Genomic DNA, 13,740 nt, shown 5'->3' on the forward strand with positions numbered 1-13,740 from the left:
ACCCCCTCGGTAATCCCGTACTCCCTCTAGCGGCGGGCCACCGAAGCGTGGCCACCGCCCCCGCCCCCATCCCCCCATCCCCTCCGCCCCCGCACGCCCCTCCGCCCCCTAGCCCGCGGAGCACGCTGGGATTTGGCGCCCCCCTTCTCGGTGCACCCTATATAAGGCTCGCAGTCTGCGCTCCCAGTACACGCGCTTCAACTTCGGTTGGTGTGTGTCGAAGAAACCTGACTGCGCCCTGAGGAGAACAGCGGAGAAGGTCCACCGAGCCTGGCGAAAGGTCCGCTGAGCGGGCTGGCGTCCGGAGCCACTCCGGGCTGCGGAGCACCCAGTGGAGACCGCGCCTCGCTCAGGTGTGGGACCCCATCCTTCCTGTCTTCGCAGAGGAGTCCTCGCGTGGTGAGTATGCGGTGAGGACGTTTTTTTTTTTTAAAGATCACGTTCGTTCCCCGTACTTATCAGGAGCTGCGGGAGATGGAGTAGCACCCCAGAATGTCTCCACGCAAACCCTGTCACGCCTTCACTGGCTGTACCCCAAAACGAATGAGGGAACCAAGCCTTCAAGGCTTGGGTTTCCAGGACCAAGTCCAGATACGGGCTGTGGACTGAGATGAGCTGCGGACGGTGATGAGCTGCAGACCGACAAGAGCTACAGATTGATTTGCAATTTGCTCTTCAAATGCGCTAGCAAGTGCTGTGCGCTACAAGCTGATAAGCGCTTCAAATGCGCTACAAACTGGCGCCTCAGATGTGCCGCAAGCACGCTTCACGCGGGCTACAAACTGATGGGCGTTACAACTGGCGCTTCATTGCGCTACGAAACTAATGGGCGCTTTATGTGCTACAAACTGATGGATGGGCGCTTCAGTGGCGCCACAATCCAGAACTAGGAGCAGTGATACAGGAGCTGCAGACGGAAAACTGAATTGCGCTTTACGCGCGCTGCACAGTCTGAGCTGCAGAAGAGTAGCACTACAAAAAAACGCTACAAAAATGATGCGATTAGCCAGCCCGAAAATAGCGCTTCATTGCGCTATGTGGCACGCGAACTGCAGAGGTACATGAGCTGCGGAACAATTCACACCTAAAACGAGCTACCAAGTGGTTAGAGCTGCAGAAGTACGGGAGCTGCAGACCGTTCGCGCTGCAAATAAAGCAGCCGTAGTGGGACACGCGCCGCAGAGTCCAATTCCTCGGTCTTCCTGGAGCAGGACCCCACCCTTTCACCTTTTGGAATGGCTCCCACTCTATTTTTCTGCAGGACGGGTCTCTGCACGATGGTGCTGGTAGACAAAATGGAGCCCCGGGTGAAAATTAGTGTTTAACATTCTGCCCGCACCATTCCTGCTATAGCAGTGGAGTGGCTGGGGCGCTGATTCGAGTGGAAACGGGAATCTTTTGGTGATGGCAGAGTGGGCTGCCTTCCTAGTTGTGCTTGATTGAAGTGGCGGTGTAGTTGTGGTGGCGCGAATCAGGGTCCAGCAACAGTTTGTGGAAACTGTGGGTTTGCTGAGTATGGCGGCGGGGGGAAGGGGAAGGGGAGGGGGAGGGGGAGGGGGGCGGCGGTTGGATCTGTGGGTGATTGCTCTTGCTGCATGAAATGAATCTAGCTTCGGTGGCTGGTGGGAGGGGTTTGGGAGGGGGATTCTTGGTGGGGGGTGTACATATACTCTGCAGCCCTGTAGCAGCCAGTCTCGGGCCCGCCCCGCCCATCCTAGCGTGTCTTCTCTGCAGTAGCGGTCTGGAGCGTGCTTAGCGCCTCCTCCCTCAGCGCCTCCTCAGAGCGCGCCTCCCCTGCAGCGCGCCTTCCCAGAGCGCGCCTTCTAAACCCAGCCTCCCCAGGCCCCTCCTCCCAGCGCCTTAGCGCCTGCCCGCCTAGGCCCCGCCTCTCGCTGGCCACCTCCTCTGAGGTGAGCTGCCGAGGCCCCACCTCTCCCAGGCCCGCCTTTTCTGAGGCGAACTGCCTAGGCCCTACCTCTCCCAGGCCCGCCTCCTCTGAGGTAAACTGCCCAGGCCCCGCCTCTCTCGGGCCCACCTCTTCTGAGGTGGACTGTTCAGCCCCGCCTCTCCTGGCCTGCCTCCTCTGTGGTGAGCTGCTCAGATCCCGCCTCTCACAGGCCCGCCTCTTCTGAGGCGGCCTGCCCAGGCCCCGCCTCTCCAAAGCTTGGCCCCGCCCTAAGCCTGCCTCTGCCGTGCTGGGCTATAAGCCCAGCCTCCTCCAGAGCCGGGAGCGCACATGCGCAGTGTGAATCCTCAACCCCTTCCTTCAGGCCTATGTCCTCTGCGCCTGCGCACCTTCCTTACCTAAGCCTGGCTGTACAGCCCCGCCCCCCTGCGGTTTCTCTGCTGTGTTGGTTTAGCTTTTCGGCTACTAGTGTCTAATAGATAGAATAATAAAACAATTAACAATAATAATTATACCTGGAGTTCAGGAGCACTTTTATTATGTGCTTTGCATATATTCAGTAAAATAATCCCACAATTTAAACTCGTGATAGTGGCTTTTGAAGGGACCTTGTAAGCTGACATGGCTGGTGCCCCTAAAGCCAAATGATTTTACTGCAACTGAAAAACAAAACATTAACAACTTATTTTTAAAAACTTTAAAAATATTTTCACATTTTTAAGTTTGTTTTTTTTTTTAAGAGACACTAGTGGACCTTTTGGAATCAGATGTTTTTCTGGATACAAAATTGGTGCTGCTGGTTTGGCCTCTGAGTGAGGCTTTTATTTGCGTACCTATGAAGCTGGAGTTTTTTCTTGGATATCTAGGTGATTAATCCTAGCCTATTTGCCTATGTATAATAAGTTGTGCCTGGCACATGGTAGGCATTCATTAAATATGTGTTAAATGACCAGAGTAAATTGGTTTATTCAGTGTCTTGCTTGGTGTGTGTGGATTTCTTCCGATTTGGTACTTTCCTATGGTCCTGGGTTGCCTTGTTTGCATTATCGCTCACATTTAACAAATTCAAAAAAAAAGTGTATGTATTTTTAAACTCCAATAATATAAGCTGTAATTATAATACACAACTAAATTAATTTTAATTATTCCAAATAATTAGCTTTTTTCGTAAAAAGCTAGTTATTCCAAATACTTTTTTCATGAAAAGCTAGTTATTCCAAATACTAGCTTTTCTCATAAAAAGCTAGTTATTCCAAATAATTAGCTTTTTTCATAAAAAGCTAGTTATTCCAAATAATTAAGCTTTTTCGTAAAAAGCTAGTTATTCCAAATGATTAGCTTTTTTCATAAAAAGCTAGTTATTCCAAATGATTAGCTTTTTTCATAAAAAGCTAGTTATTCCAAATGATTAGCTTTTTTCATAAAAAGCTAGTTATTCCAAATGATTAGCTTTTTCATAAAAAGCTAGTTATTCCAAATAATTAGCTTTTTCATAAAAAGCTAGTTATTCCAAATAATTAGCTTTTTAAATAAAAAGCTGATTTTAATTTGGGGCAAGTGGATTATTAATGGTACATATTGGTATTATTTAAAGTTTGTATAATATTACATAAAGTGGTTACATTACAAAATATAGATTGTTTCAGCTGGCATAATTAAACATCTATATAAAACAAATTTATAACTGATTGCTAATAAGAAGGACCATGTAAGATATAAGTTTCTAACTGAATGAAGAAATTTTTAAACCTGGTTCCATGTATTACAAATCAGGAGCCAGGACTTTGGTAAGAGGGAAATTGGGGGCTTTGGTTCCCCAAAATCTCTGTCATGTACCTCCCTCCCCCCAACAAGTACACAATCTATGGAAAATTTGTGCTTATCATAATTACAGCTTTAAGTAATTCCCCCTCCTCTTTGGAAGTTGTATGTTTGAATATTAAAGAGGTTCAAAACAATGGTAAAATCATGCATATTGAGAAAATTCATATTTCATAAATAGTATATGATAGTACTTAAAAAATTGGACATTTGAAAATATGAAGCAAATAAGAGTTGCTTAATGAGGTGTCATTTCCTAATGAGATGTTTACATACGGTTTTTGGCTACTATTGCTCTTTGGTGTGTTTTGGGAATAGAAATTTTTCCAAGCTATTGCGAAGAGTCAGTAATTAACCAAATGTATTTGATTACTAAATAGACTAAAACTGAAATTATTATCATATAAAGATGGCATCTGTCCTAGGCAGCTTGGCTTTATGCCGTGTGTCCTTCAAGTTTTCAGGAATGGAACCTCTTGACTCCCTCCCCTCCAGTGCAGCCCCACTAAGGGGGAGTTTAAGGAGCTATACATAGTTCTATAATTCAAATCAAGTAAACATGCTCCTTGTCCCAGCTTAACTTGTGCTGCCCTGCCTCAGTTGCTGTTTAAACATTTTTATACGTACTGTTAACTTGCCTGCCCATTACCCTATTACTTTAACAGATAAACTACTGTTTTCTGGGCAGTTGTCTCTTTTAACATCCCACCCTAAACTTGCAAACCCTCATGTGAAGGCCTCAGGCTTGTTTTTGGCAAAGGTCAGCAATCAAGCTAGTGACTTTGCAGGCTAAAGTAGGCCTTGAGTTTGTTTGGCCAACAGTACATTAAAAAATAAAAAACAAAATGACTGGTGGCAGGGGGAGGGCGTGCACCCCCAAGTTCTATTGTTGCAGCCCTCCCATCTTACCTCTGGTCTCTTTTCACTTTTAAATTACCTTCCTTATATACCAAAGGTATTTGAATTTTTAACTCTTTGATCTTTTGTTTCCCTAAACCATATAGTAATTATTTGCCAATTTCCTAATGTATTGTTATTTCTGTCCCATCATTGTTTTTTGCAGATAATAAAACTATCTGACCTGAGCTTCAATAAAGACCCCCTTAGTGGCTGTGATTGACAAGTGGTCAGGCTGCACCAGGCCATGCTATGAATGCTCTTGGTACCTTCCTCACCTTAGTTATGCTTCCTAGTTGTTTGTTTGTTTGTTAATGGGACATGAAAATTCCTAATTCAATAAGTAAAAATTGCATTATGTTGTGATGTTATATTGTCAGGGTCACCAATACAATTGTCTTTAAGGAGTTGGAAATGATACTGAATGTCACAGGTTATGATGTGTTTATTGTGTTTTCTAATTTTTTCTAAACTTGAATATTTTATGTTTCATCTTGAATTTCAATTATGTTGTTTTTGTAGCCTAAGTTACTAACGTAATTAAGTAGTGGGGTTAAAACTATTAAAATGTCACACTACTCCCTGTCTCTTAAAGACCCTGCTTGCTGTATAGCCACTCCTTGGTGAGGCTACACTAACTGCAAAGGACACAGGGAAAGTATATGGGTGGTGACATTGGGGCACAGGAGGTACCTAAAGGGTTAGGAGTAGAGGAGGAAGGAGCATTTCTTTACAGCCAGGGGCTGGGCATCATGTTTAATTACTATATCTATTTTTTTTTTTCATTTGCCCTATTGGTGGAAAATACTAACTATTTTCTAATTACCAACTATTTCTCTAATTACCAACTACGTGCCCTCTTTTTGGCCTTATTCTATGTAATTTATTTGGCATCCACTTTTGCAGGTAAATCACATAGTGAGTATCCAGAGCGGACCAAGTTATGTTTTTAAACTTTCGTTTGTTTAAAAAGTTTTACAAATTTTTTAAACTTTGTTGAAAAGTTTTAAACTTTTTAAAGTTTTTAAAACTTTTTAAAACCTTTTTAAACTTTTACATATTATATTTTAAACTTTTTATATGTTTATTTTTCTAAATATGGGACTTGATTATTAATAAAATTTAAAATAATTGAATTATTCTAAATGCATTTAACCATATTTTCAGGAAATACACAGGAAGACACTGTGTTAGGTCCTGTGATTTATTGTCATTGCACTCATAATTAAAATGCTTAAATACACACCCTACCCCCACCTCCCCATATACATCCACTCACCCCATAGGATTGTGGCTCTGTCCCACCTTAACATTACAAACCTTCATTTGGGGCTGTGCCAACAAATCTTGATTAAAAACTGTGGATTGCAAACTGGTGACCTGCAGACAAGTAAGGCCTTGAATTTGTTTGACTAACACAGTATTGTTTTAAAATTAAATATCTTTAGGTGGGAAATGCATGCCCATGTTGCTATAGTTGCAACCTCTCCCTGTTTTAATCCCTTTATCTTTTGCAGATAGTTACCTTTCTATTTTCTAATTAATAATTTTGTTAATATTAGCTAACCATTATTGAATACTCACTATGTAATTTACCTGCACTATTTAATTAAGTCCTCATAATTAGTTTGAGGTATATTATTATTGGGCTTCTTCACATGTCTCATTTTATAGCTTTTCCTAGGAGACATCAATTAGTATTTCTTGAATGACTGCATAATGACAAGGGAAACTGATACATATATATATATATATATATAGAGAGAGAGAGAGAGAGAGAGAGAGAGAGAGAGAGAAAGAGAGAGAGACAAGGGAAACTGATACATATATATATATGTTGCTGCTCAGTGCCATTTCTGTCCCATAGAGAATTTTATTTGGGGATTTAAATTATGGTCAGAAAAGTAATTTAGGCAGTCCTGTGGTTTCTGTGGTGGTGATTGTTTGATTTGATAATCAGTTACCTTCTCTGTGGCAGTGGAACAGGATTGTGACAGTTGGCCAGGGTACCCCCCGACCCACAGGGCTGATGAATACATGCATTGTGATTTTAATACTCTCCTCTTGTTTTTATGAATTTCTATCACTTGTAGTATTGCCTGTTTTTGGCCTAGCTTCTCTAATAACAAAGTTATTACTTTGGCTTTAATTTGCATAGTTGATTTGGTGTCCATGTTTGCCTTGAAGTTTCTTGCTCTGTTTCAATAGAAAACTACTTGTTTAGAGGGCTTTAACATTCTCTTACAGTTTATAAAGCTAAGCATGCTGTTGATAATGTATTGTTGAATCATAATGAACAGGTGATCTTTGAGAAGGACAAAGTCATTTGAACATCAAAAAGTCGTTTGCTTTTTGTATGGTGCTGATTGATAACTTCCTTTTGAGAGTTTTTTTTTTTTTTTTTTTTGGTTGTTTGCTAATTTTTAAAGTAAGCACATAGAGCAAGGGATAATTTAAATATCAAATCCTTTGTGTCTACATTTTGCTGCTTTGAAGGTATAAATTGGATTCATACATTTATCTTTATTTACAGAAATAAGCGCATTTTGAAAACAAAAAAAAGAAGGAGTGGAAGAGGGGGCCAGGATCCAGGCCTCCATCCCCACAGAAGTGAAGTTACAGCTGGGAGGTCTCCTCCCACCCCAACCGTCGCCATGGGTCCCGACTGCCCACCTCCTCCTCCTCCCCCTCCCCCCAACAACAACAACAACAACAACTCCAAGCACACCGGCCATAAGAGTGCGTGTGTCCCCAACATGACCGAACGAAGGAGAGATGAGCTCTCTGAAGAGATCAACAACTTAAGAGAGAAGGTCATGAAGCAGTCTGAGGAGAACAACAACCTGCAGAACCAGGTGCAGAAGCTCACAGAGGAGAACACCACCCTTCGAGAGCAAGTGGAACCCACCCCAGAGGATGAGGATGATGACATCGAGCTCCGCGGTGCTGCAGCAGCTGCTGCCCCACCCCCTCCAATAGAGGAAGAATGCCCAGAAGACCTCCCAGAGAAGTTTGATGGCAACCCAGACATGCTGGCTCCTTTTATGTCCCAGTGCCAGGTCTTCATGGAAAAGAGCACCAGAGATTTCTCAGTTGATCGTGTCCGTGTCTGCTTCGTGACAAGCATGATGACCGGCCGTGCTGCCCGTTGGGCCTCAGCGAAGCTGGAGCGCTCTCACTACCTGATGCACAACTACCCGGCTTTCATGATGGAAATGAAGCATGTCTTTGAAGACCCTCAGAGGCGAGAGGCTGCCAAACGCAAGATCAGACGACTGCGCCAAGGTATGGGGTCTGTCATCGACTACTCCAATGCTTTCCAGATGATTGCCCAGGACCTGGATTGGAACGAACCTGCACTGATTGACCAGTACCACGAGGGCCTCAGTGACCACATTCAGGAGGAGCTCTCCCACCTCGAGGTCGCCAAGTCGCTGTCTGCTCTGATAGGGCAGTGCATTCACATTGAGAGAAGGCTGGCTAGGGCTGCTGCAGCTCGCAAGCCACCACGCTCGCCACCCCGGGCGCTGGTGTTGCCTCACGTTGCAAGCCACCACCAGGTAGATCCAACTGAGCCGGTGGGAGGTGCCCGCATGCGCCTGACCCAGGAAGAAAAAGAAAGACGCAGAAAGCTGAACCTCTGCCTCTACTGTGGAACAGGAGGTCACTACGCTGACAACTGTCCTGCCAAGGCCTCGAAGGCTTCGCCGGCGGGAAACTCCCCGGCCCCGCTGTAGAGGGACCTTCAGCGACCGGGCCAGAAATAATAAGGTCCCCACAAGATGATGCCTCATCTCCTCACTTGCAAGTGATGCTCCAGATTCATCTTCCGGGCAGACACACCCTGTTCGTCCGAGCCATGATCGATTCTGGTGCTTCTGGCAACTTCATTGATCACGAATACGTTGCTCAAAATGGAATTCCTCTAAGAATCAAGGACTGGCCAATACTTGTGGAAGCAATTGATGGGCGCCCCATAGCATCGGGCCCAGTTGTCCACGAAACTCATGACCTGATAGTTGACCTGGGAGATCACCGTGAGGTGCTGTCATTTGATGTGACTCAGTCTCCATTCTTCCCTGTCGTCCTGGGGGTTCGCTGGCTGAGCACACATGATCCCAACATCACCTGGAGCACTCGATCTATCGTCTTTGATTCTGAATACTGCCGCTACCACTGCCGGATGTATTCTCCAATACCACCATCGCTCCCACCACCAGCACCACAACCACCATTCTATTATCCAGTAGATGGATACAGAGTTTACCAACCAGTGAGGTATTACTATGTCCAGAATGTGTACACTCCAGTAGATGAGCACGTTTATCCAGACCACCGCCTGGTTGACCCTCACATAGAAATGATACCTGGAGCACACAGTATTCCTAGCGGACATGTGTACTCACTGTCTGAATCTGATATGGCAGCTCTTCGAGATTTTGTGGCAAGAAATGTAAAGGATGGGCTAATTACTCCAACAGTTGCACCTAATGGAGCCCAAATTCTCCAGGTGAAGAGGGGGTGGAAACTGCAAGTTTCTTATGATTGCCGAGCTCCAAACAATATTACTATCCAGAATCAGTATCCTCGCCTATCTATTCCAAATTTAGAAGACCAAGCGCACCTGGCAACGTACACTGAATTCGTACCTCAAATACCTGGATACCAAACATACCCCACATATGCCGCGTACCCGACCTACCCAGTAGGATTCGCCTGGTACCCAGTGGGACGAGACGGACAAGGAAGATCACTGTATGTACCTGTTATGATCACTTGGAATCCACACTGGTACCGCCAGCCTCCGGTACCACAGTACCCGCCGCCACAGCCGCCACCTCCTCCACCACCGCCGCCGCCACCTCCATCTTACAGTACCCTGTGAATACTTGTCATGTCCGTCAGGATCTCTGCCCTCAAAATTTATTCCTGTTCAGCTTCTCAATCAGTGACTGTGTGCTAAATTTTAGGCTACTGTATCTTCAAGCCACCTGAGGCACATCCTCTCTGAAATGGCTACAGAAGGTCAGGGCCACCCTGGACTGGCACACATCCTAAAGCACCAAAAGACCTTCAACATTTTCTGAGAGCAACAGAGTATTTGCCAACAAATTATCTCTCAGTTTTCCATCTTGACTGCCAATCTAACTAAAATAATTAATAAGTTTACTTTCCAGCCAGTCCTGGAAGTCTGGGTTTTACTTACTAAAACCTCTATCATCATCTGAATTATAAGCTGCCGAATATCTTGTTCAACATTTACAGAGAAGCTGATACAAATGCAGGAAATGCTGATTTCTTCATGGAGGGGGAGATGAGGAGGAGGAGGCAGAGGAGGACATGACTTTTCTTGCAGTTTCGGTACTCTCTTTACATCACTAGAGGACCGAAGCCTTGTTAAGGAAGCCAAAACTATTGGTGCAGTGTGGAAAGGCTTCCGTGATCATCCTGCTGCACCCTTAGAAACTTCACCGTCTTCAAACTCCATTTCCATGGTTCCGTTAATTCTCAAGGAGCAGCAACTCAACTGGTTCTTCCAGGAGCAGGCAAAACCCTTGCTACATGAAATACTGCAGGCCTGAAAAGAAAGTGCTCTCTCAGATGGACTCTTGTATGTTAAGAGTGTGCCTTCACATTGTGGTGCAAATCACATGTACCCAAGGACTCTGGCTTTGGCACACACCTTACCATCATCATGCCATAATGGCTTCCACAAAGCATCAAACCTGATAACCAGAGATTAATGGTGGCTCCAGGGGTGTTAGATGTTTGTGAAATGTGACTACCTCTCAATCACCTTCGAAGGCTAAAGAGTGGCAGATCAGAATCCACATAATGAAAAGGGTCACTCTAGAGGATGGAGCTGATGTGAAGCTGTCAGTAGATGAAAAGCCTCAGAAAGCAACTCAAAGGACTCAAAGCCACAGACAACACAAGAGGTGTCTTCAGCCCAGTGACACCTCTGGTGTCCCCTGGATGTTTTGTGCTAACCTGGGACTGCCTGACTTACTTTAGCTTGGTTCCTTGCTACTCCTTTGAACTCTTTTATCTAACATCTCTTTTTCTTTTTAATTCTTTACTACTGTCATTGACCCTGCTGCAGGATTTGTGTCATTTTCCTGCCTGGTTGCTGAGACTCCATCTTTGCTACACAGATATGTAAGAGGCAGGCTTCAATTGCCAAAACACAGTTCTGAGCAGTAGAAAACAACATGATGTATATCTCAAATTGCCTGACATGAAGAGGAGTCTGACGGTGAAGTTTCACTTTTCATCAGCATCATCTTTCACATGCTCATAATCATCTACCCTTATTCTTGCATGTTTAAATACTTAAAATTTTTAGTGTAAGTGTTTTGAAGTGGTGACTAGGCTTTCAGAGATGTCCATTGAATTACAAAGTACTACCCAGTTCTTATTGTTAGAGTTAAACTAAGTAAAAATGATAAGTAACATAGTGTAAAATATTTCTTTACTGTGAACTACTTACAACACTGTGAATGAGAGGCTCCTCAGAACTGGAGCATTTGTATAATAGTTCATCCTGTTCATCTTCAATTTTAACGTCATATATAATTTCAATTCTATCTAATTGGGCTTTTAAAAATCACACAAAATGATATGAAATTTCAAAAGAGAAACCTAATTGGCTATTTAATCCAAACAATTTTTTTCCTTCAATGGAATTAGAAAGCTTGTCAATCACTCATGTGTTTTAGAGTAATTACTTTTAAAATGGTGCATTCGTGCTTCTGAACTATTTTGAAGCGTCACTTCTGTTTACCTCAAGTATCAATTCATCTCCATACATTTGAATTCAAGTTGTTTTGTGTCAAATTTACAGTTGTCAATTGATCTTCAAGCTGCAGGGTGCCTAGAAATGGGCCATTGCCTGTAGCCCTGGCATGTGCACACGGACATTTGCCACCACTGCAAGCAACAGTCTGAAGAAGTTGGCCAATGACAAGAATGATCGGGGGAGTGTGCGTATGCTGGTGTGGGATAACAACTCAGAAAGTCCCTGACCCACGTTTGGCTGTGATTTTACTAAAGCTTGTGATTAACTTTTTGGCAGTGTGTACTATGCTCTATTGCTATATATGCTATCTATAAATGTAGATGTTAAGGATAAGTAATTCTGAATTTATTATGCTGTAGTATTGAAGTTTAGTTAAGTTTCCTTTCACTCGATTTATATTGTGGTTAATCAAATTTATATTAATTAGATTCTTTAAAATTTTGGGGGGCATTTTCCAACAAAAAAATGCCTTTATTCATAAGAAAGCAAAAACATCAATGGAATTTGATATCTCAAGAAGTTAGAAAGGGAGCAAAATATAAAAACATAAAGGAGATAGATGAATTATTAAGCAAAATCAATAGTCAAGTCTTTGAGACAAACTGGCAAAATTAATTAATTGACTTTTGGCCCAAATTTGCATTGTTAATTAAATTAAAAAGGAAGAAGATCTAAGAGCTCCCATTGATAGGCAAGCCTAGAGAGAACTAGCTAAGTTCATCATGCTAGGATATTGAAACAGAGAAAGTTTGCATACAGTTATGAAGGGTCAATTTAGTTTGGACATGAGGTATTTGTCTTAGTGGAAAGAAGAAGCATTAGTCTGATTGAATTGTGAAGTAATATAGTGAACTTGCAGGTGCACAAAATAAGAGGGGCACATCTATATGGTGCAGTCTGGAATTCTGTTTGAGTTTTGCAGGTACCTCTTGGACTTCTGAATTGATCCGGTTGTCATCCACCACAGACATCTCATGTCAAATGCAGACAGTTCCAAGATTGACAACAGAGAACACTCTGCTGGAAAGACCTGGGCAAAAATGGAGAGCCCTGAGGGAACCATGCTACATTTTCATCTAAAGAGAGAACACACATCTGATGAGATGAAAGTTCGTTGTTGTTTTAGATTGTAGAATGCTATTGAATTGGTCTGTGGAAAATTGCATTGCTTTTATTTCTTTGTGTAATCAGTTTAAGTAATAGGGGATATATAATCATAAGCATTTTAGGGTGGGAGGGATATTAAGTGATTTTAACTGGGTGGGGTTATTTAGAATGTTAGAATAATATTATGTATTAGATATTGCTATAAGTGAACATGTGTACCTGTGAACCTTTGCCCTGTAATTGCTATCCTTAAAGATTTCAAATAAACTCTGAGGGAACTGCAGGGAGACCAACTTATTTAGAGCGAATTGGACAAGGATAAAGCATTATCCCACCCTAGTAGGATAATGTTCAAAGGTTATTAGGTAAACAATTTAATAGAGGATGAGTGCCCTTTGAGAAATTATTGCTAGATTGAAATTGTCAATGATGGATGGTAAATTTTCATGGAAGTTATAAAAGTGATAAATAAAAAACCCTTGCTTTCACCCCTGTCAGTAGCCCTCCTCCTACCACTGAACCCCATTACCCTTACTGCTCCTTCAAACTTTATTGCTGTATTCTCTTCACTCTATATTGCTCTCTATTTACTAGTACTGCATTGCTGTTACAATAAAATATCAATAAAGATTTAGTGGTTAAGTGCAAACTGTGTCCTGATCATTTCAGCGTCCGTCAGCATCAAGGAAATGGGGTGGGGTAGGGGAGGGAAGGCTGTAGAGAGTAGGCAGGGTGGGAGAAGCTAAGAGTGGGGACAGTAGGATAGGATGGGACTGTGGGAAGGATGGGATTGTGAGGAGGTAGGGAGGTGGGAGATAGAGGGTGGATAGGGTAGGGATGGAATTGAGTTTGGGATAGTGGGATGGTGGTATAAAAGAACATCAATCACAAGCCAGTATCAATTACATAGCCAGAATACTCCAGGAAATCAGTTATTCCAGCTGCAAAAGCTTAACATATAAAATAAAGATACACCTTTAATATAGCAACTCTGGTGATGTAATATCACAAACTTTAACATCAGTTTCACTTTAAATACTTGAGATTCATTAATAGAAAATTATGAAGTATTAGGACATAGAAGAAGACAAAAATACAGTACGGATGTGTGGGAAATTAACAGACAGATTTACACCAATTAACACTAAAACAATATAATCAGAGTGACAGTGAAATTTTATCTAAGGAAAAAGTGGCGAGTGGGGTTCAC

The 13,740-nt window shown here is 42.9% G+C and overlaps 1 protein-coding gene across 2 annotated transcripts; it reads left to right on the top strand.

Annotated features, from left to right (window-relative positions):
• Positions 1–127: 127 nt before the first annotated feature.
• Positions 128–13,179, top strand: PEG10 (paternally expressed 10). Of its 2 annotated transcripts, none has more exon segments than NM_001291086.1 (2): positions 128–410; positions 7,158–13,179. In NM_001291086.1, coding segments are annotated over 2 exon segments (2,358 nt in total). In that variant the 5' UTR covers positions 128–405; the 3' UTR covers positions 9,510–13,179.
• The last annotated feature ends 561 nt before the right edge of the window (positions 13,180–13,740 follow it).

Source organism: Saimiri boliviensis, chromosome 10 (genome assembly GCF_048565385.1).
Source record: "Saimiri boliviensis isolate mSaiBol1 chromosome 10, mSaiBol1.pri, whole genome shotgun sequence".
In the NCBI taxonomy this organism is placed as follows: domain Eukaryota; kingdom Metazoa; phylum Chordata; class Mammalia; order Primates; family Cebidae; genus Saimiri; species Saimiri boliviensis.